This window comes from Chiroxiphia lanceolata, chromosome 5 (genome assembly GCF_009829145.1).
Source record: "Chiroxiphia lanceolata isolate bChiLan1 chromosome 5, bChiLan1.pri, whole genome shotgun sequence".
NCBI classification, from domain to species: domain Eukaryota; kingdom Metazoa; phylum Chordata; class Aves; order Passeriformes; family Pipridae; genus Chiroxiphia; species Chiroxiphia lanceolata.
The window spans coordinates 2,831,133-2,854,271 of NC_045641.1; the positions used below are offsets into that span (position 1 = coordinate 2,831,133).

Genomic DNA, 23,139 nt, shown 5'->3' on the forward strand with positions numbered 1-23,139 from the left:
GTTTTCTGGGAACTTTTAGTTTATGATGATCATTTTGGGTCTTGTGCTGCTGAGAGACCTCACACTGGCTACTTCACTTCTCTGTGCCAAAGTTTGTCATCTGGAAAATAGAGGGAATAATCCTTTCCAGCCATGCAAATATCCCATGACTCTGGTTTCATTCTAAAGCACATCAAGACGCTCCAAGAAGAGCAATAATGAAGTGAAAGATTTTCTCTGTGTGAACACCAAAGCTTTGGAACGTGGCAAAGGATGTTCCCTGTCGTTTTCATAGATATGATTAAACATATGGTCAGTCAGAGGTGGGCAAAGCTAAGCCTAGAGAGAGAAAACTCCAAGTCAGGTGAGCAATAAATAAATCCCTGGGGATCAGGGAGGATGAACATCTGGTCAGGTCGTACCAGTTGGGAAGACTCCCCTGCTCCTGCAGCTTGAGACAGTTTAAGTGAAGCCAAAGATCAAAAAATAACCCCTTTTTGAGGATGCTGGAAACATGGGAAGGCAGTGGCATTGAAGCCTGTTGATGAGCATGAATTTTAGGGCAGGTTACAGATTTTATTTAACTGCCAACACAGAGGCAACACTTGGACAGCATCTGGGCTGGGAACAAAAGGCAGAAGGTCACCTGTGATGGAGGCCATTGCTCAAGGATGGACTTTGCATCTGGAGCTTAACAGGGGACAGCTGGGCTGGGAAATGCCCCCTCCAGCACAGCACAGCATCTCTTGTTGTTGGGGCTGGTACAAAATATATCCCTGCGTTTCACGTGAACATCTTTTGATGGTCGGGATAATGGACAGGCAGCTCTCCCAGGTCCTCCTCCTGTTTCTGCCAATGATTTGCTGTGTGACCTTGAGGAGATCCTTGAACAAACCCTTCCTTGCAGAGTGAGGTGGCCAAGATCTGAGAGGGGGCCACGGGAGTGAATCAACCACCGCAACACAGAGATGATTACTAAGGGAAGGAGCAGTGACAATGACACACGTTGATGTCAACACGCTTTTGATCTGGTTCAACTGTCTTTTGTACAGTGACAGAGCTAAGTATTTGAAAAAAAAAAATAGGAAAGGAATAAAAAGCCTCGAGCAATGGTTAAAAAAAAGAGGGACTGAAACTCAGAGGCAAGTTTTTTCCAAGGAATAGAAAGAAACATGAGGAAGACCCATCACAGAATCACAGAATATGCCCAGTTGGAAGGGACCCACAAGGACCATTGAGTGTAGCTCTTACCCCTGCACAGGACCATCCCCAAGAGTCTCACCGTGTCCCTGCTCCCCTGTTCAAACTGTGCTGGAGAAGGTCTGCAGTGAAGATGTGGGATACATCTAAAGGATTCCTGGTATCTAATTCAGGTGCTTGTATCCAGAAATTCACATTGGACTCTTTTTGTAGTGAATGGAGAGATGGTCAAATGCAGCAACTGAAGTTCAGGGCACATTTCTACTCATCTTAAATTAGAGAATTCCATTGGGCCAGGACAAACATGCACCAGGAAAGACACCACAACAGGCAAGTTTTGCACAAGAGGAGCTCCTGAACTGCTACAGGCGACCCCTAAGACTTTGTTGGAGCAAACTGATGTTTGCCATAGTGCCCTTCAGAAAAAATTCATGATTAACAGGCTTAACAGGTGGCCAAAGTGGTGCTTGGTAATATGGAGGGTTCATGTTCAGTCTTCTGGAAGGCATAAACAGCTTCCTCTAGAACCACTTGGTGGCCCAAGAAATAAAGTAGGGCTATATCTATATATTTGCCTGTTTTTCTTTTAAATTCTCAAAATAATATTGCAGCCTCTTAGGCTTTCTCCTTCAAGAGGCAGATTCTCTCACATCAAGGCAGTTTTACTTGTGGACTGTGAGACCTTCCCAGTGTTGAAACCACCTTTGGAGAGGAACACACTTTGTTAGACGCCTGCCTTTAGGAGTCTAAATCCTCTCCTAGTTAATGGAGAGAAATGGGAACTTCCACTGAATCAAACATCTCATCCTGATGTCAAAAGGAGGTGTCAAAAGCAGCTCACATAAATCACATCCTAAAAGTGCTTTTTCTCTTTATTGACTCTGAAATCGTGCTGGAACGTCTAACTCAGATGTGCATGTGGAATATTTGGAGAGAGAAATCCCACCCATGGAGATGGGCTGTTCTCTGAGCTTTGAGGACAGACCTGCACTGGGTTTTGGGACGGGCCTGTTTGATTTTAGTCTGATACTCCTTGAATAGACTCGTCTAACTGCAGGGCTTGGAGGAAAAGGGCCACTGTTGGGAAGAGAAAATGAAATGGAATAAATCCATTTACTGATCCACTGTGACAGGAAGGAAACTGTGCAAGCTTTAGGAGGGAGGATTTGGAACAGTGGTCTACAGTAAAAGGGAACAGCTTTTAGTGCATGGCTCAGGATGTGAGTTGGGTAGTGTGTCACATACCAATCCCAAACCTCTGCCCTGTGCAGGTTTTATGAATGAGTTGGGCCTTGTATCTTGAAATAGATGGGAAAATGGTCACTGCTGCCTCCTCAACCAACAAGGGTTGTTCCTTGGCCTCTGAAGATGCTCTACAAGTCATCAGTGTCATACTGCAGGAACGACCAACTTTATTACCTGGGCAGATAAATTTGGGGTTGGTTTCATTTCTCACTGTGGACATTGTTACCTTTATAAAGCCCGTCCAAAAAATGGCATGAGAGGACCTTGTGGGTTTTCAGACTTTCATTTCTGTCCTGTCCATGACATAAGGGTTGTAGCTGTGTGTCTTTGGCCAGGACCCAGTAAGGAGCAGCCTACACCTGGTGACAGAGCAAAACCAGCGTCTTCTCTGAGGTTGCATCTGGGACTGGAATAATTTCTAGGAGATGGTGGGGTCGCAGAGATTCATGTCCCCAGAAAGGATTGTGGTGGTGAGCAGCTGGAATACTCTTCATTAATTCATGATTCTGCTCCATAGTCTCTTCTGGCTCCAACCCTTCATCCTTGGACCAGATCCTTCCTCCTGCAACCCAGAGGGGAAACCTGAGCAGGTGCCTGAGCTGAGCCATGGGAGGCCTGGGATTAATGTGTGCACGGGCAGGCTGGAGACAGACTGATGAGCTGAGAGCCAGAGGGATGAAGGACAAGGCTGGACACCAGGCTGGGATGTGGGAGGTGTTTTCTCCAGTTGCTGTGGGAGCTGGAAACGTGAGGGATCCTCCTCATAACAGAGGAAGAAAACAGTTTAATTGTGTGCTGTAATGGTCCCAGTTGCAATAGGAGTGGGAAACACTCAGCCTTGGGGTCTTGACTGCATTTCTACCTGGCAGCAAGATTTTGCACTTCCTGCAGGTCCAGCTGTGTCTCTCAGTGACAAAGCTCCTCTGGGGTGAGTGATGGGGCTCATCACCACATCACAATCCTTCACAATCCTCCACAATCCTCCACAACAGCATGGCACCTCCCAGCTTTCTGCTGATCTATAACCAGTGCTCCCCAACCACAGCGCAGCCCTACAAGCCTTCTTTTATACTTCAGGCTGCTCAGCAGAGCTTTTCCCCCGTCACTCAAAGTTAGTCTACTCTACAAATAGCTTTAAACAACCTTGTAGTAGCCCCGAGCAAGCAGGATCCTGTGGGATTACTGCTGGGAGTGGTGTTCCTGTTGTAAAAATGGACTCATAACAGACCTGCTTCAGCAGAACATTTTGTTGGCCTTGCAGCAGGAACGCTTGCAGGGTTTCTTTCTGGTTGTTAAAAGAAAGGTCCTCACACAGCAGCTCCTTCCAGAGGCTGGCAGCAGCTCTGGGAATCCCTGGAAGTGCGTGGAGAACAAAAAGCTGTGTTCAACTCCCTGTCCCACTGGTGAGCATCTGTACCATGCCAATGTGTGGCTGAGAAAGGGGCTGTAAAGAGCATGGGCCAGGCTTTGTGGTCTTTGTAGGCTTTTTCTTACTGTCTCGGAGGCTTCCTGGTACAGTTTTCTCTGGTGGAAGAGTCAAAAGAAAACAGTGACTCTGATTTCTGCAGTCTCACTGTACTGACTGGGTCAGATGTCCCCCGTCCCATTGTGGGGACATAACCATGAGTGTGTATTTTGGGACTAAGTGACATCAGTCTCCAGCAAAACACGGTGTTCAGGACAAGGAATGGAAAGCACAGAATGAAGTCTGAACTGATACCGAGCCAGGAAATTGAGACCAGTGACTTGTCCCACCACAAGTCATTTGTTGGTTGGGTTCATGGTCACTCTGTCAACAGAGGTGATTCTGTGTGGCATTTCAGGTGTTTTTAAGATGTTCCCTATCCAAACACTTCCCTTTTTGGCTTGGGAGACAAGAGCTCATCCTTCAGCCTAAGCCAAGGATGGAGTTCCTCCGTGTCCCTGCTCCCCTGACAGTTTCAACGCAACCCTTTCCTGCTTCCCCTCTAGGCTCGTGTAGGAGGGATGGAGTTCTCCCCAGGGATGGTCTACATCTCTCCAGACAGCCCTCTGAGCCTGCCAGCCATTGTCAGCATTGCCGTGGCTGGTGGGCTGCTCATCATCTTCATCGTGGCCGTGCTCATCGCCTACAAGCGCAAATCCCGGGAGAGCGACCTCACCCTCAAGCGCCTGCAGATGCAGATGGACAACCTGGAGTCCAGGGTGGCTCTGGAGTGCAAAGAAGGTAGGATGAGGAGGGCAGCTGGCACAATGTCAGTGTTGGTAGAAGAGAGACATCCAGCCACAAAGCTTTGAGCCAAAACAGCACAAGCAAAAAGAGCGTTGAGCCTTCAAGCCTGGGTCTAATCTGACTTTGCCTGTTTTCGCTGAGCCCAGCCTTCCTCCACCCTGTCCTAACTGCATTTGCTAACTCACAGTCCAGAGAAATCCCTGGCACATGTCCCTGGGGAAAGGCTGTGGTATAGGAAAGGTGACACCGCTCTTGTCCACCTTATTCTTCCTCTCCACAAGTTGCTTCTCCACTTGTACCTTACTCTCATGCATGTGGGTCTGAGGGCCTTTCCCATCATGGAGAGGGAGATCTGGGTTGTCACTGCTACCTGAGTTGTTCCTTTGTTTGGTGCCAGCCTTTGCAGAGCTGCAGACAGATATCCACGAGCTGACCAGTGACCTGGATGGAGCCGGGATCCCTTTCCTGGATTACAGAACCTACACCATGAGGGTGCTTTTCCCTGGCATTGAAGATCACCCAGTTCTGAGGGATCTGGAGGTAAGAAACCAACACCTGCTGCTTCTGAATCCTCTCATTCCTCCCTGTTTGGTCCTCAATGACAGGGGTGTGGTGGGGACATTGTGGCTTCCAATGTTGTGTGCTACCAGGGACAAAACTGCACCTCATTAAAAATCCATAAGGAAAGGGGGAGATGGTGGCTGCTGACTCAGATCATAGAATTGTTAAGGTTGGAAAAGTCCTCAAAGATCATTGAGTCCAACCATTAATCCAGCACTACCAATTCCACCCTAACCCATGTCCCCAAGTGCCACATCTACATCTTTTAAATCCCTCCACCACTTCCACGGGCAGCTTGTTTCAATACCTGACGAGCCTTATAGTGAAGAAATTTTTCCTAATATCCAATCTAAACATCCCCTGGCCCAACTTGAGGCCATTTCTTCTCATCCTGTCACTTGTTACCTGTTAAATTCTCTTTGATCCCTCACTTATTTGAAAGACTCTCACAGATCTGTGTGCATTAGGCCTACTCTATTAAGCTTCTCCTTGGTTTTCACCCTGCTGTGGCTTGATTTTTAGACTGGATTAATTAGTTACTGCTGTGCAGGGGCAAGGAAAAGAAATTGTATGGCAGAGCAGGACACTTCCCAGTGTCACTCCAGCTTTGTATGACCCTCACACTACCAAGAGGCCAGTATTTTTGTGGCAACCCCTGTAAAAATAACCTCCTGTCACTGAAGGAGGTTCACCTTTGCTGCACTCTGTGGTTTGCAGCATTGCTCTGTCAATGCTCTGCCCACACCTTCCTCCTCCACCCCGACTCTCTGAACCACAGAGGTGGGAGGACAGTGAGACAGTGCCCACCACTTTTGGGGTCTCCACACAGCCTGCGTGACCTCAGCGGTGACAGAGAGCTTGATGGGAGCCCAGGTGAGTTCTGCCAGCCTAAAATCTGCATCAGGCTCTGGCAGATGGACAGGCTCTTCTCTGGGAATACCTGGACCAGAGAATCAGGAGCTACACCATGGCCAAGGCCAGGGAGGTTGTTGGCTCAGCTCTCTGCAAAGTCTTTGGCAGGTTCTGATCTTCAGAGGGGCTCTGGCATGGACTGGTGAGATTGCTGAAGGCCAAGACTTGGGTTAGTTGGCAGTAAGGAGAGGCAGGAGCTGGCACAGGCAGTCCTGTGCTTGGCTGGCTGTGTAATCAGAGATCCCTGCTCGTCTTTGCTCCTTCCACTCGGAAGAGCCAAAATTCATTGAGCTGTGTGGAGAGAACCATTAGAAAACCTGATCTGTCAGCAAGGAGGACTTGTGGGACTGGGTGGGAGGCTGTTACACATTCACTGCAGCACACATTTAATTATGGGGTGCAGGTAACTGGCCTCAAGCTGCTTTCCCTCAGGACGAGTAACTCAGCAGCTTCAATAAATGGGCAGGAGAAACAAGGGGTGCTGAATCTCCCTCTCACATGTGTGTCCACACACACAAACACTTTCATTATCCCCACAGCCAATTTCAATCCCTACATTCATTAACCCCAGACAGCTGATCACAGAATAGCATCTGACCCCTACAGAGGTCTTAGCATGGATGCTCCCCTCTGTAGATACACACAGAGCTAATGTTTCAATCCACCACCTTTGATCTCTCCTTCCTTTCATTCCATTCATTATTTTTTTCCCTTAATCCTCTGTAAAGCTTCAGAAGCTCTTTCAGTGTCAACGTCTTTGGTACCAACACGAAGGAAGCTCCCATTCTGCTCCCTTCTCTGGAGCACCAAGGAGTTGCTATTTATTGCAAAAGATCCTGCAGTGAGAAGGTCTCACTTATTTCCAGTTCATTTGCTAATTAACTGCTTCCAGATGCAGCACAAAATACTTTTCTTGTTATTTTTTTATTTAATTCTCCATAATAACCCGAGGATAGACAATATTAAATGTTCAAGCAAGTGAGTTAAAAATAATTATTGGCAGGATGGGTGGTGGTGGTTTGTTGGTTGGTTGGTTGGTTGTCTCAAGCTATTTAGGAAGTAATTTATTTGCTGTATGCAAAAAGAGTTAAGAACTCTAATTTCCTGAATTAAAATAATGACTCTATAAGGGGCCTGCATTAGTTGGTTGTTTAAACGTGCCAACTTATTCTGTATTAAAGTGCCAAATTTGGTTGGTTATTAATACATCCATGTCTCAGTGACACGTGTTGCTCTTTGGTGAAACCATCCAGCTTCCAGGGAAGGTTTTTTTTTCAAGGGCTGGAACAGCTTCAGCAACAGGGAGGAAGGAGTTTGGGGTTCCGTATTTAGGCTCCATTTTTTTCTAGAATCAGAAGGACCAGGAAGGGTGAAGCCCACCATGGACCACCATGCTGAGGTTCCACAAGGCCAAGGGCCGGGTCCTGCCCTTTGGCCATAACAATCCCCTGCAGCTCCAGGCTGGGCCAGAGGGGCTGGAGAGCAGCCAGGCAGGAAGGGAGCTGGGAGTTGGGATGGACAGGGAGCTGAACATGAGCCAGAATGTGCCCAAGGGGGCAAGAAGGCCAATGGATCCTGGGCTGGATCAAGAAGAGTGTGGCAGCAGGAGCAGGGCAGGGCTTGTGCCCCTGGGCTGGGCGCTGGGGAGGCCACCCCTGGAGTGCTGTGTCCAGCTCTGGGCCCTGAGCTCAGCAAGGCCCTGGAGGGGCTGGAGCAGGGGCAGAGAAGAGCAGCGAGGCTGGGGAAGGGACTGGAGCACAAGTGCTGGGAGGAGAGGCTGAGGGAGCTGGGGGGGCTCAGCCTGGAGAGGAGGAGGCTCAGGGGAGACCTCCTCACTCTCTGCAACTCCCTGACAGGAGGGGGGAGCCGGGGGGGGTTGGGCTCTGCTCCAGGGAACCAGCAGTAGGACAAGAGGGCACGGCCTCAAGCTGTGCCAGGGCACGGTCAGGTTGGACATGAGGAAGGAATGTTTTCCATGGAGAGTGCTCAGCCATTGGAATGGGCTGCCCAAGGAGGGGGTGGAATCACCATCCCTGGAGGTGTTTAAGGTGAGACTGGATGTGGCATCAGTGCCATGGGCTGGGAACCACAGCAGGGCTGGAGCAAGGGTTGGACTTGATGATCAACCCAGTTGATTCTGTGATTCTAGGATTCTATGACTGTTGAGCACAGGCTCCAGTGTTGAGGTCCTAAATTCTTCTATATAAAAACTAGTTCAGCAACCTCTCACAGCTGAGAGATATGTTAGAGACTTACAAACCTCTGTGTCTCTTCATCTCCTCATCTCCTCAAAACTTGACCCCACTCTCTCTTTCCCATTTACTTTCTTTCTGCCTCTCCTAAAGTTGAATCCCAAACCTCTGTTAGCAGGTTTCTTGAAGGGATGAGAAAGAAGTTTCAGATGAAACTAGAATAAGACTTCAGTTTGACTAAAATAAAAATATAACATGGTGTAGTATCACATCCAGGCACCAGCAATATCTTTTCGAAGTGCTGTTCAGAGAGGGAAACACAGGATTGGAAAAAAAAATCATCTGGTTGTGGGTAAGAGTTCTGCCAGGCTTCCTAATCATTAGATGATGTGTGGACTCTCTTCCTCTCTCCCCTTAATTGGAGGAGCTGGAGGGATGAGGGCAGAGAGGCAGCAAAGGGTGTGAGACCCATTTGGGGAGGTCTGAGAAAGGTATAAAGGCACAGACTCCCTTTCTTCTTGTGCAGGTCCCTGGCTACAGGCAGGAGAGGGTGGAGAAAGGCCTGAAGCTCTTTGCCCAGCTCATCAACAACAAGGTGTTCCTGCTGTCCTTCATCCGCACTCTGGAGTCCCAGCGCAGCTTCTCCATGAGGGACCGCGGCAACGTGGCCTCGCTGATCATGACAGTGCTGCAGAGCAAGCTGGAATATGCCACTGATGTCCTCAAACAGCTCCTGGCCGACCTCATAGACAAAAACCTGGAGAGCAAGAACCACCCCAAGCTGCTGCTCCGGAGGTGAGGATGGCTGGGGCTGGAGGGAGTTGGGTTGGGAAGCCTGTGCTCCGCTGTCCAACATAATCGTAGTCATCTTTGGAGGAAAGATGTAGCTCTTGATCCCTCTCCTCCCTAACCAAAAAGTGGTCAGTGATTGATAGTTACAGAATTGGGTTAAATTACAGAATTGGGTTAAGTTACAGTTAAGGAATTAAAAGTCCCAGAACTAAACTGTCTCCAGATTTTCATGTGGATCCTCCATAAAGCTTCATAAGGGCAGCAAAAGCCCCTGTTTCCTAATCCTTATTTTGGACTCTCTGTGTGCTTAAGATGTTAAATTTAGGCTTATTTTTCCTTTTAGCCTACAAACTCCAACTATGTAGGACCCCTAAGTGTATCCCATAAAACAGGCTGTGTTATATCCCTGGTGAGCAGTATGTCAACTTCTTCCATCTCCTGCCTGGGGTGTGGAATTCCCAGCTTTGTTTTTTGTTCCTTGATTACCTATGAACACATGGAGAGTCTTCAGCTGCACTGTGGGATCTCCTGTGTCTCCCAGAGCATCGGTGCTGGGAGTTTGGGGAAGGCAGCAGAAGAGCTGAGCAGAACAACAGAGCTGGTTTTATACAAGGCACAAGTTTGAATTGGTGCTTCTTGGCCTGGTCTGAGGTCTAAACTCCACAGTTCTGTGGGAAACCTCGAGTTAGAAATCTACTGCTCTGTAATTTAAGTGCCTTCCCTGCCTAAGGAAGTGCTGCCTCTTCTCCCTTTAGGATCAGTCTCCTTTTCACGGTCTGAACCAATTCTTCTGATCCTGAGTAAAATCAGGGGGACTCTTCTGGAGAGGAATGGCCTTTGCCACTGCACAGAGCCAACTCTGAGGAGCCCTCAGCTGATTATGATGAATGGCTTGGGCAGGGAAGAGATCTCTGGTGCCTTCTGGGAGACTTTTCCTTTGGCACATGGCCCACTATGGTCAATCAGTAGAAAAGGGAGCAGAAGGCACTTCCTGGCATTCAGGGCAGCAATGCCAGGGGCACAGGCTGGACTTTGCTTTGGTGTCAGTTGATTCCCTGATGTGATTCAAGCCCTCCAGCCTGGCTGGTGACCACCCTGCAGCTGTCCCCAGACTTCCTTTCTGTGCATTTTCTCTGATGCTGGGTGGCACTGCCTCCTTCCAGCTGTCTCCTACCTTCATGTTCTCCTTTTTCTTCCCCTTTCTCCCTCTCTTTATCTTCCCTGTCTTGTCCTGAGCATCCCATCTTTCCTCTCTCTCCTTCTTCCAGCTCTTTTCTAACTCTAGTCCTCTGTCAGACATTAATTGTGGCCTTTGGAAGGAGAGCCAGGGAACAGAGAAGGCACAGACACTGTTCCAAGGTCTGAAAACATGAGGAGAAACCAGAGATGTGCCTTGTGCTCCGAGATGGAGGTCCTGCCCCGAGCAGCACCAGCACAGAACACATGAATATCTCAGTGCCTTGGGTCACATGTTGGTGTGAGGTCCTCACACAATGATTTGGAGCAGCTGGATCCAACTTGATGCTTCCCTTCCCTCCCCATGAGTCTGTGGATGGAAGGGAATCTTCCAACACCTTTCTGCAGTGGCTGTTTTGGAGATATTTGACAGAAAGAAGGAGCTGGCAGAAGTGATTTTCCCCCCTCACCTGAGTCCAGTGTTCATCCCACATGGTATCTACAGCTCCAAAGAGATTTTCAGGGCAGGGAACAACAAAACCAAGCAAGAACCCCCGTGTGGCTTTGGTGAGAGCCAGGACAAGGAGGATCCACTTTAATTCAGCCAGACAGGGAGTTGTGCTTTCTTCTTGAGCAGCACCAGTGCGTGTAGTGGAGCCAACACAGGTTTATCCTGTGCCCCTGGTGTCCACACCACACTTACAGGTCTGAGTTGGTCTTTCTGTAGGAAAAGTTCATCCTGAAGCCTCGAGATGGATCTCTGTTTCGTGGAGGACAGAGTGTTCAAGGGCAAAAGTATGAGCTCTGTGAATGCTCCACATTGCCACACTGAGGAGTATAATCACTCTCAAATGCCAGGGAGATAGGCAGTGCTGGATAACTGCTCCCTAGTGATTTAGATCTGTCTCTCTTGAGTATTTATATAGCCTACTTGACATATGGCCTAGCTCTGAGCTCCTCATATTTGATGGATTTATCCTCCCTGAGCTCTTCGCAGAAGATTCCCTCAAATGTTGTCAACTCTTTGTTGTTTTTGAAGAAACTGAAAAACAGACACACAGGGAGTTCTGGTCACAGGAGAGTGTGAAGTAAGAACAAGTAAGAATTTGCAGGTTCCCTAAATCCAAATCATGCTGAAGCCTGAAATTGTCGTGCCAGACTTAGCACAGGGCTCAGAGATCTGGGCAGTAAGATGGACCAGGCCAATATTTTGATTAGTTCTTTGATATGATCAGCGCAACTAAATCATTTCCAATTTGCCTTTTCTCCCTCCCTGATTTTAGGACAGAGTCTGTGGCTGAGAAAATGCTCACCAACTGGTTCACCTTCCTTCTCTACAAGTTCCTCAAGGTAAGAGGAGCCTGGAAAAACAGCTGCTTTAATACATTTCTTCCTGGTGAGGTTTAGTTGGGGCAAAAACTTCCCAGATATAAAGGAAAAATTCTTTTTTTTTCTCTGGAAGGAGGTCACTGCCTAATAGGAGAGATGGGCTGTTTTCTCATCCAGGAAGAACAAAGAGGGACACTTTGTTAGAGAAGCAGCCTGTTGGTCTTTCTCCTTGCACACAGAGGTGGGATCTGAGGGTCAGTGCTGAAATGTGGAGGTTTTCAGACCATGATCGAGACCTGTATGGAAAATGCTCTCTTTTTACCAGCAGCCTGAGTTCTCCATCATGTGGTGACCCATATTTTTGGTGCGTGGTGGCTGGAGATCCCCTTCCACCCCAATTCAGAGGCAGTACTGAGATCCAGCCCCAGCTGGAAGGACACGCAGCAGCAAAAGAGTGAAAGAACCCTCTGAGCCCTCTTGTGCCTCCTGGAAGGTCTCTTTGGGGTGGTGGGTAGCAAAAAAAAAAAAAAAAAGGGTCTTTCAGCCTTTGAGACCTGCTGGGTGATGGCAGGTCCCCCTTGGGGACCCACACTGAGCCCCAGGCATGACAATTGCCAAGAGACCAAACTCAGAGCCAGCCTGTTGGGAAGGAGCTGGACTTGTTCCTCTCCCCCACTCCCAGAGCAGTTGCTAAATATCCTCACACCTGACAGCCTCATTTGGACACAATAACCACCCTCTGCCTGGCAATTCAAGGCTTCACAAACAAACCCCAATCCCCTGAGCCTCCCCCAGTTCAAGGATGAACACAGGGGAAAGTTTTGAAGGTCCCTGGAAGGTAATTTTAGTGACTTCGGTATCAGATCCCTGCTCTGAGCTGAAAGGAAAGGATATAAGGAGGTGACTCTCTAAAGAGCTGCTTTTATAATAGGCTTTTTTCACCCCACTCAGCTACTTGTCTTCTTGCCTTAGCCTGAACAGAGGCCTGATAAGGGCAAGAGACAGGCACACAGAAGCAATATGCTGCTGGCAGATAAGCTAATTAAGTGGGAGACAGGTGTAGGAACTGAAAAAGGGGCCACTTTGCTTCTGATTATTAACTTGTTTTCCCTGGGATTTACACCAGGGGAAAATGACCTCGCTCCCTGAGTTGGGACACGAGAGGAGAGGGTGAGGAGGGGAGGAAGGATGAAGGGGGAAAGAGGCAAGAGAGGAAAGCATGAGGAGGGGTTCATGGCAGGGAACGTGCTGAGGGAGGGCAGCAAGGGAGGAGAGGCTGGGAAAAGTGTGGGGAGAGGAGTGCAGAGTGTGAATGATGAGGGGAAATTAGGCAGAGGTGTGTTTGCTGGCCCTGCCTGTGGGCTGCTTGTTGCTGTCCCGTGTGGGCTCCACACGTCTGACATCACCAGTGCAACCACACAGACCCAGGGCACATCTCCCCTGGCCCATGGAGCTGCTCCTGCCTGAGCATCCCTATTTGCCTCCAGCATGAGAGTGCTCAGGGAGGCTGTGGACACTGCCCAGACCCTCAGAATGAGGCACCATCAGTCCATCTCCCTTTCAGAGCTGCCTCCAGGTTCTCTGGAACAGCACCTGCAAGGCTCTGCTGGTCCCAGCACTGCCAGGGAGCACTGACACCTTTGTCCCGTGACAGGACACTGTGGGGTTGGTTTTCCAGGGCTGGTTGCACTCTGTGGAAGTGGAGGGTGACCTCTGCTCCTGGGCTGTATGGAATACACTGATGTTTTGGTCTGAAGAGATTTGGGATGGCAAGCCATGGCAGTCACTGAGATGCCACGTAGGTTTGGTTCTCACCTCTCCTCCTCTTGTTTCACCTCATGGTTGTCTCTCACCCTTGCAGGAGTGTGCTGGAGAACCTCTCTTCTCCCTTTTCTGTGCCATCAAGCAGCAGATGGAGAAGGGTCCCATTGATTCCATCACTGGGGAGGCCCGGTATTCCCTGAGTGAGGACAAGCTCATCCGACAGCAGATCGACTACAAGACACTGGTGAGTGCTCTGAGTCCTGTGGGCTTGTCCAGAACCTTCTAGAAAAATGGAATTTAGAGAACAGAAGACCACGATGGGCATGCTGACCCTCTGGGACAATTATCCCTGTATCCCAGCAGGGTAACCCTGCTGAAGATTGATTATTAAAATTAAAAATCTTTTTCTCCCGTGAGGATTTCAGCATCAAGGGATATGTCAGAGGTACACAGTGGAGGGACTTTAGGTCTCCTCTAGAACATGTGCAGCCATTCCTCTTGAGAAAGCCCAAGTCAAAGAAAAATGAAGTTGATTTAAAGATTTCAAGGGGAAGCAAACTAATCCCTGGCACTGAGTCATTCGCTTCAAAATGGAATTGTCTGCATAGTGCAAGATATACATTGCAGATGTGCAGCTTTAGCTTCTGCTCTGAGATTACACCCTTTCCCACTTGATTAAAGAGCATCAATTAAAGAGCATTAGATATCTCTTCTTAGTGTGTTTTTTTGGGCCTTCATTCTTTCCTGGATACGCTAAATCCACGGAGCTTCTAAGTCTCTGTGGGATAAAGATCACTTGCTAAGTCTTCAGTGATCCTTGTAATTTTTCTCTTTCCTGTGCCTTTGTCCTCAGACAAACCCAACCCCAAATTTTAGGCCCGTCAGAAGATGCTCTAAATTGATCAGATTATTTTAACTGCAGTTTCGTATGAGAGACATTCGTTTCACTTCACTCTAGATAGCTCTGAAAACTGTGCCTAATCACAGAATCACAGAATGGTTTGGGTTGGAAAGGACCTTAAAGATCATCTGATTCCAACCCCCAGTCGATGTTGGCTCCTTGACCTGTCTTAAACCTCCTCTCAGGTGGGCTGATGTTGAAATTCTGCTTGTCTTCAGTCTAGTCCTGAGCTTTGATTGAATCCAGGTCTGATGGGGGGTTGGATTTTATCCTGAAATAAGATCACACTTTTATTTTGCGTATTAAAAGCGTGACTTTCCTGTTAAATCATCAGCATGGTCCTTCTTTGCTGTTGTTGTGGAGCAATTCAGAGGCTGTTCTCACATGGAGAGAGGGAGCAGGAGGGAAAACACAGACACGGAGTGATCCCTTTCACCAAAGGAAATCCCCCCAGATCCTTTTAGGCTTGATAGAAAGCAGCCAGCAAAGAGTAGTAATTATACAGCAGCCTGAACAAAGCTCTCCTCCTTCCCTTTGTGCTGTTTGATGTTAATCAGCTCTCCCTCTTACATCTCAAGAGCAGACAAATATATCCCGATAGGAATCTCAGCAGATTTACAGAGATCAGCTCAGGTGAAGGAGATTAAGAAGCAGCAGAATGGGAACAGGATTGTTCTTCCTTTCTGTTTCTCTGTATTTCTGTTTAATTTTGTCCTTTCCCTACCTTCCTTCAGCAGTGTGACACATCTTATTAAAAATATACAGTAATGAAATAAAGCAAAGAACTGATTTAGTGTTTTTAATGTGGGAATTCCCTCAATCTCCTCCTCTGAACCAGCACTGTGGGTTTGCAGTTTATGGGGCTAAAATTCACTGAGATGTTCACATATCCTGAGCACTTGACTGAGGTAAATCCCAATTCCAGCAGTATGGCACGCAGAAAGAGGCTGTTTATTGCCATTATTCCTGGAAGACAAGGCCAGGGCTTTTTTTGGAAGGCACATACTCGAGGACCTTAGAGGTCTTTTCCAAACTAAAGGATTCCATGATTTATTCTTTAGCCTTCGTTAATCACGACCTGGAAAAGAGAAGCTTTGGGGTGACCTAATTGTGGCTTTGTGGTACCTGAAAGGAGCCCACGAAAAAAGATGGAGAGAGACTATTGGCAAGAGCATGGATTAACAGGACAAGGGGGAATGTCTTCAAGCTGAAAGAAAGTAGGTTTAGAGTAGGTATTAGAGAGAAATTCTTTACTGTGAGGGTGGTGAGACACAGGAACAGGTTCCCCAGAGAAGCTGTGGTTGCCCCATCCCTGGAAGTGTCCAAGGCCAGGTTGGATGAGGCTTGGAGCAACCTGGGATAGTGGAAGGTGTCCCTGCCCATGGTAGGGGGATTGGAACGAGATGATCTTTAAGGTCCTTCCAACCTAAACCATTCTATGATTTTATGATTCTATTCTATGACTTAATATTTTAAATCATGCTTTTAAACATGGTTTGAGTGAAGAGCAGATCCAAAGGAATTGACTTATCCAGGGAGAGAAAAAAAAAAAAAGATGGAGCACATTCAGGCACCTGGAATGAATTGATTTACAACACACACCTTATGTACTAAATTTAGATTGTTTTGGTCTGGTTTCTCTCCAAAACCAGGTAACTCCAAGTTGCTGTCTGCCAGGTCCTACAGGTGTCCAAGGAAGCAGCCCTTGGTGTCTGAGGGTCTTTGCAGTCTCTAAGAATTCTTGTATTTACGAAGGAATTTTCAGCCAGGAGAAACTAAGCTACTTACAGATGTGATTTTGCTGGAATAAATGGTTGCAGCTAAACAGTGGGCCTTCTTTAATCTGTGAACCCCAGAGGAACCCCCTCTTGTGTTAGTGCTCATCATCTCTGGAATGCAGTGCTCTTGAAAACCCAGTTACATTATCCCATCTATGAGACACAGGCAGATCTCATCCCTGCTGGCTGCCATCTGCCTTTGCCAGAATCCGTGGGGTTTTTAGCCATTCACCAAAGGAGAATCCAGATGCAAAACTCCCACTGCTTCTGCCACTGCTCTGCCTTCACTGGGAGGTGAAAAACCATCCATTTCCTGCAGCAGCTGCATTTCTGTTGATACAAATAACACAGGGGAGCAAAGAAATGTGTTAGAAGCTGTCAAGAGTGTTGGCTAATTAGTGTTTGAGGGTGACAGGGAGGAGATGCCCAGAACATCTGGAGCAGAGACCTGCCCTGTGTGATCCCTGCACACCTCATGGCTCCACTCATGGCAGCCTAATGGGATCCTCTCTCCTGAGAACATATTCCAGATGGATAAAGATCCTTTCAGCTGCCTTTGGTTAAGGCTTTTGAGGGAGTTTGGTGGCAGGAAGAAAGTCACCATCAAGATATTGGAAGAGGTTGTCCAGAGAAGTTGTTAACACTCCATCCCTGGAAGTGTTCAAGGTCAGGTTGGATGGGGCTCTGAGCAACCTGGAATAGTGGAAGGTGTCCCTGCCCATGGGTTTGGACTAGATGGTCTTTAAGGTGCCTTCCAACCCAAACCATTCTATGACATCAGAAGGCTTTCCTATGCTTGTTTTTTTTGGTGGTCCTTCTTCTTTTTCTCCACCAAGCCTCTCTTTTTGCAACCCCCCTTGAACCTTCCAGCCCAGTCTAGAAGGGACAGAAGGATTTCTGTCCCTGGGACAGAAACTGTAGGGACATCCAGTTCCCAGGTCAGGCCACTGAAACACTGCAGAGCCATATGAGTAGTTACAAGTTCTGCCTTTATTATTTAAATGTCAGTAATCTGTAATGGCCATCAGGGCTTAGCTGAGCTAAGCTTTGCATGTAAATAAGACACTTAGAGACAGTTCATGATTGGAAGGACTGGCAGATAAAAAAAAAACCCCAAGGATGTTGAAAAAGGTCAGTAAACACAAATCCAATGAGATGACACATCCCAAGGTCATACAGGGGAAGGGCAGGGCTCAGAAATTACTACTCAGCGTGCTCCCAGTCCCATTCCTTTTTATATTGACCCCACAACTGGCACATCCTCATGTGACACAGACCCCAGTGTGTGACAGAACAGCAGTGCCAAGTGCTCTTGTCCTCTCAGTGCCACAACATTCACATCCTTGAGTGACACTGAAGTCTCCTCTCCCCTTCCTCCACTTCACCAGCTCTGCCCCTCAGGGCTCAAAGGCAGGGGATGGGTAATGGAGCAGCAGCAGTGACTGCATTTGGGAGATCAGCACTGCAAAACTTCCCTCAGGGTGACTAATCCTGTGGGAATACAACACAGGCCATAATGGGGGGGGGTCTTCCCCAGTTGACATCCAAGAATGTGTTGATGCAGCTGAGTAGCACTGCAGGAGCAATAGGATTAGTTCTTTGTCTTAGCTTCGTTTTCATCAGTACAGAGAAAAGTTTCTTGCTCCACAAGAGCAGGAAAACACCAGTGGAGAGTTGATGTGAAACCTGGGGCACGTATGTCAAAGCCACTGTGCTCTGGGATGGGTGTTGGTCTCCATAAGTTGAAAAGAGAATCCTGATGGTCATTGTAATGAACCCATTGCAACTCAGGGGTTTACAGGGACTATCACCTTCCCCACCTATGTCTAAAACCCCTGAGAGCAAACTTCTTTCAAATATTGCCTTCCCTGCTCTTTCTTCTTATTCCAGCTGAGCTGGCAGAGGAAATCAAGGGCTGTGGTAGTCAAGGCATGAAGGACTGTGGCTCACTGGGCAGAGTTTTCTGACACCTTCCAAACCTGGCAGCCTGTGAAATTCAAGGATAAACAAGTTAAAAAGAGCAAATCCTCATTGTCACCTTCCAGCTGGATGGTGGGTACTGGTGTGGTGGACACCAGTCAGCACCTGCAGGAGGTGTTGGGTCCTCTGGGCCAGATGTTGGCCTGGCAGGGCAGCCCAGATTGTTTTAAAGAGCACTAAAGGGCTTTTTATTGGGGACTAAACTGAATTCCAGCTGTTTGAATCAGGGATTAATCCCATCACAGGGCTTGTTGTGCTTGGCATCAGCTCATTTCATCTCAGCTGAGATCAGATCTCTGGGAGACACCTGCAGAGTACCTTGGTCTCCAGAACCATATGTAACCCCTATAACACTCTCAAAAGAGTTGTCCCAGCCTGCCATCCCTTTTCCATTCCCCTACAGGTGTGAAATAGGATAAGTTGGAAAGCACCTTTAAGGTCATGGAGCCCAACCATAACCCCAACAGCAGCACAGGCTCTCAGCAGTCAAGTGTTTATTTTCTGGATTACACCCAAGGAGTTTGCAGAGAAAGAGGTTCCTGCAGGCAAGGAATGGGCACAACCCAGGAGGGCTGCACAGGGCTACACCAGCTAATAACCTCAACACTGGATGCATTTCAACAGGGCTTTTTATGCCTAATTCTGTGATCCTTTGAGATGAAAGATGCCACAGAACTGTAAATCTGGGCTGTTATTATTATCTGAATTGATGCTTCTTCAATACTTCTGGAAGTGACACATAAATAATAGCATTATAATCTAATCAATATCTCATATTTACATCTCCCCTTTCATCCAGCAAGATCACAGAGCTCTTTGTAAGCAAAATCTTCACAAGTCCCTCTTAGTTGAGCATAACATCACCAAAGGGAGCCTGGGGAGCCAGTGTGTAATTATACTGATATGATTTCACCCTGTTTTAAGCAACTTTGAGCTCCCACTGCATCTTAGTAGGTGAAGATAGAAGTGATGGAGGGTCCAGCACCTCTTGTGTGCTACAGAAGGGAATTTACAGTCAAGATAAAATTTGTTTCAGGCACCAAAACTAACATGTCTGCACTTGTAAAAGTGGCCCAGGAACATTTAATAGCTATATATTGCCCGGAGCACCAGGGAACACTCCTTTCAAGTGCAGAGGTGTGCTAAGTTTATAAAACTTTATAGACTTCACACTTCTGTAGCCAAAAGAGAGCAGAATGGTCAGTGCAGTCATGGCCAAGGGTGAGCAGCAGGTTGCTGTTAAACACTGTGCATGTGTTTAAGGTTTTCCCCCCTCACCACCCCATGTGCTTTAAATTTACTCTTGGACAGAGCCTTTGGAGAAAATTAAATTTTCCTTCAGAGGGACGAGAGGCCTCTCCAGTTGGGTCAGTTTTCTTCTGCTAAATGTGAAAGCAGAGGTTGTTGATGTTGGCTTGTGTTTCATTTTTAAAGAAGCCCTGCATTTCAAAATGAATCACGTTCTTCTGAGAGGGACCTGGTCAGTACCATGGCTGGGCAGATTTAAGGTTTAGAGATTAAAGAGCATTTTCACCCAAATTATCAAAGTCAGGTGACACTGCAAGGAGACCACTGCTGAATTAGGGCACCTTGCCAGCTATCCAGGGAGCATGGAATGGGTCAGAGGCCAAGGAAAGCTCTGGAGAGCCCTGTGGGTATCAGCTGGGCTCCAGCCAGGGTCAGAACTGAGTACATTTTTAATGGATTCTATGAAAAGTTTGTGCCAATGACCATTTGTACAGAAAGCACCAGAACCCATGAGCTGGTATTCATGGCCTCTATGTTATTAAGAAACAAATTCTTCCCTGTGAGGGTATTGAGGCACTGGAACAAGTTACCCAGAGAAGCTGTGGCTGCCCCATCCCTGGAATTGTTCAGGGTCAGATTGGAACAGGGCTTGGAGCAACCTGGCCTAGTGGAATTTGGGGCAGGGGAATTGGAATTAGATGATCTTTAAGGCCCCTTCCAACCCAAAGCATTCTGTGATTCTGTGATTAAGTATAATGAAGATGCCAAGGAAATGAGTCTCAAATCCAAAGGGCTATTCCCACAGGTGCAGCAGTTCCAGCTCACAGGGATATGAGACACCAGTTCAGAAAAAACTCCATATCAGCCCTAAGTCAACTTAGAGGCTGTAACATCTGGGAGCCCACAGCACGTACTTAGAGCCAAACACTGAGTTTCCTTTAATTCCCTGGGCACAGCTGTGGATGCAGGGAATCCCCCCCATGTGAAACCAGATCCTTGCGCCCTCTTGAAGGAGGGAATACTCTCAAGGCCCATTTTTCCCCACTGTTGCACCCTAGATGGCTTGTGGGACGCAGAGAGCAGCCAGAGGGGCAGCCAGAGGGTGCCCGTGCTGCTGTGCCATGTGTGGTGGGTCTCACTGCCTCTCTCTCAGGTCCTGAGCTGCGTGAACCCCGACAACGTGAACAGCCCCGAGATCCCGGTGAAGATCCTGAACTGTGACACCATCACGCAGGTCAAGGAGAAGATCCTGGATGCCATCTTCAAGAATGTGCCCTGCTCCCACCGCCCCAAGGCCGCTGACATGGATTTGGGTAGGTGACTGACCCCAGGCAGGGGGGAACTGGGGAGGGGAGGCAGCCAATCCCCATCCAGACCCTTTTCTGGGGCAGGTGTCCCCTCTCCAGGCTGTGTGTACCCTCAGAGCAGCAGGGAGAGGGCAGAGGACACACTGTGTTGGTCTTATGGAATCTTTGGCCTTGAGGACTTCAAAAGACCAGCAGCCATTCCTACTTTCCTGCCCACAGAATTCACCCCAGACAAGGGTGTGGAAAAAACGTGAGTGGGACTGTTCTTGTTCTCTTACCAAAGACCCCTGGAAAAATAGTACCTGGAGCAAGGATACTGGGAAGAGTGAGATGTCTGAGTTTGGGGTCCACAGGCAGATGTGATGCCACACCTGGAGGGTACTATGAAAAAAATGTAGGAAAATCTGCTTGGGGCATTGCTGGGGTGTCTGGTGTGGGGCTGGGGACTGCACTGTGGGTGCATCTGCCAGAATTTTCCCTCAGTGACCTTCACTGAAAGAGACAGGAGTGGAAAATGATGGAGTCTATAAAACCCAGCAAAGTTGTAGAGGAACCAAAAGGAGAAGGAATGGACCAAGGCCAAGAAACAATTCACAGCAATAAATGGAGACAGGAATGAGAGGTCAGGGATTAAAGTTAAGTGTCTGTGTGTGTGTATATGCAGGGCAGGGAGGGATTCCTGACAGAAATTGCTCATGAAAAGCAGTTAGAATAACGAGACAAGCTGCCAAAAACAGCAGCAGTAAAGAACAGATCATATACATCATCAGGAAAGGACCCACAGTGATTCTGGGAGTCAGCAGGGGGATGGTGAGTGCTGGGGTGAGCAGAAGGGCAGGGAGGGCACGGTGCCAGGGGCACAGCAGAGCAGAGGAGTGGGGTTTGCAGTTGGATCTCTCGACCTGTCTGATGCTGGATGGCACCCACAGAGCCCACTGCCTTCAGATCTCACACTGGGTGTGAGGGGGAAGCAGTTTGTTCTGCTGTGGGGATGAACAATGCATCCACAATGGGATGCAGGAATTCTACCTGCCTGCTGCAAATGCCTGGGATAAATTTGGCTCCATAGATTCCACTGGAGCTGTGACAACCATCAGATACAGAAGAGTGTGTGTGTGTGTGTGTCTGTGTGTGTGTGTGTGTGTGTGTGTGTGTGTGTGTGCAGGGTCCCTGACAATTTTACAGCCAGAATTGTTGCTGGTTTAAGAAATATTGACCTGTTCAAGGCCAGGCTGGACAGGGCTTGGAGCACCTGGTCTAGTGGAAGGTGTGCTTGCCCATGACAGGAGGTTGGAATGAGGTGGTCTTGAATGTCCCTTCCAACCCAAACCATTCTGTGATTCTATGATCTGAGTGATTCTGAGGACCAGAAAGTTCCAGAGAGGAGATATGAGCATGTGCACTCCTCAGAGGACAGGCTTGCCCACAGTGACAAGAGATGGGCTAATCAGCAGCTCTTTGGGCAGTAGGGGAAAAGAAAAACAAAATAAAACACACACAAAAACCCCCTTATTTAGTAGGAGAGTCTTGCCAGCAGCAGTGTAGTTGCTCCTTCACCATATCAGCTCCCAAGGTGGGAGGAGCAGGGCTGCCGTGGGCAGGACACTCACATCCACCCACAGCTCCATCCCAGCTTTTTCCCAGGAAAAGATGTTTGTTGGCATCCCTCAGCGAGGTTGAAGGAAGCAAATGGGAGAGCAGAAAGCACTGCTGGCCCTTAGGAATCATCACAGAGCTCTCCAGATCAACCTACCCCAGGCTGAATCCTCAGGATTGCAGAGGGGCTGGACCAGCCCGTGCTCACAGGAGGTCGGAGTAGATGACTGTGATCTGGCCTTGAAATCGATGGCTTTTAAACAGCGTTTTCTATTACCATTACAATTTCCAGGGCTTTCTGTCCCTGCTTAGGCCGGATTGCCCAGGTGGAAGAAAGCAAACAAGCTAATGAGTTGTTGTGAGTCGTTAAGTGCAGGGGAGCTGCAGGCACAGGGACTCGCCTGTGTGTCGCAAATGTCATAATGTTTGGCTGTTACCCAGCAACTCCTGGAGGGGGTTGTCAGCTGAAAGCACTTATTTCGGACACCCTGAGGTTACATTTTCAGTCCCAGTCCCCCAAATTGCAGCCCTCTGAGCAAAAAGACTTCTTTCTGCGGTGGCGATTTTCGTTATTATCATTTTTGAAGCCCTCGCCGCAAATGAAACACCCCGTCTTTGGGAGCAAGTTCAGGTGTGAGGATCACAAAACAGGAATTTGGCTTCATGCTGAGGCATTCGCTCTTCCCTGTGTTTTGGATGCTTTTTGAAAGGGGCTGCTGAGGTGGTGGGAGCTGCCAGGTTGGCTGCCTTGCACTCGGTGATGCTGTTTCAGGTTCATTGTGGACCTTATCAGACAAGTTCTTGCTGCCTCACCAGCCCTGCAGGATTAGGATGTGGAGTTCATTTAAACTGGAAATGTTTAAACTGGGTCTAACTCTGGTACATTTTGAGTAAAGCTGGCAGCTTGTACATATCCCCTGAAGACAAGCTGAGAGAGTTGGGGCAGTTCAACCTGGAGAAGACTTCA

At 48.2% G+C, this 23,139-nt stretch overlaps 1 protein-coding gene across 1 annotated transcript in view; it reads left to right on the forward strand.

Annotated features, from left to right (window-relative positions):
- Window positions 1-23,139, forward strand: part of PLXNA4 (plexin A4) — a 451,907-nt gene that overhangs the window by 396,376 nt on the left and 32,392 nt on the right. Inside the window, 6 exon segments of the mRNA XM_032687463.1 lie at window positions 4,396-4,630; window positions 5,034-5,176; window positions 8,828-9,096; window positions 11,553-11,619; window positions 13,460-13,606; window positions 20,423-20,582. Coding sequence (XP_032543354.1) covers window positions 4,396-4,630; window positions 5,034-5,176; window positions 8,828-9,096; window positions 11,553-11,619; window positions 13,460-13,606; window positions 20,423-20,582 — 1,021 coding nt within the window.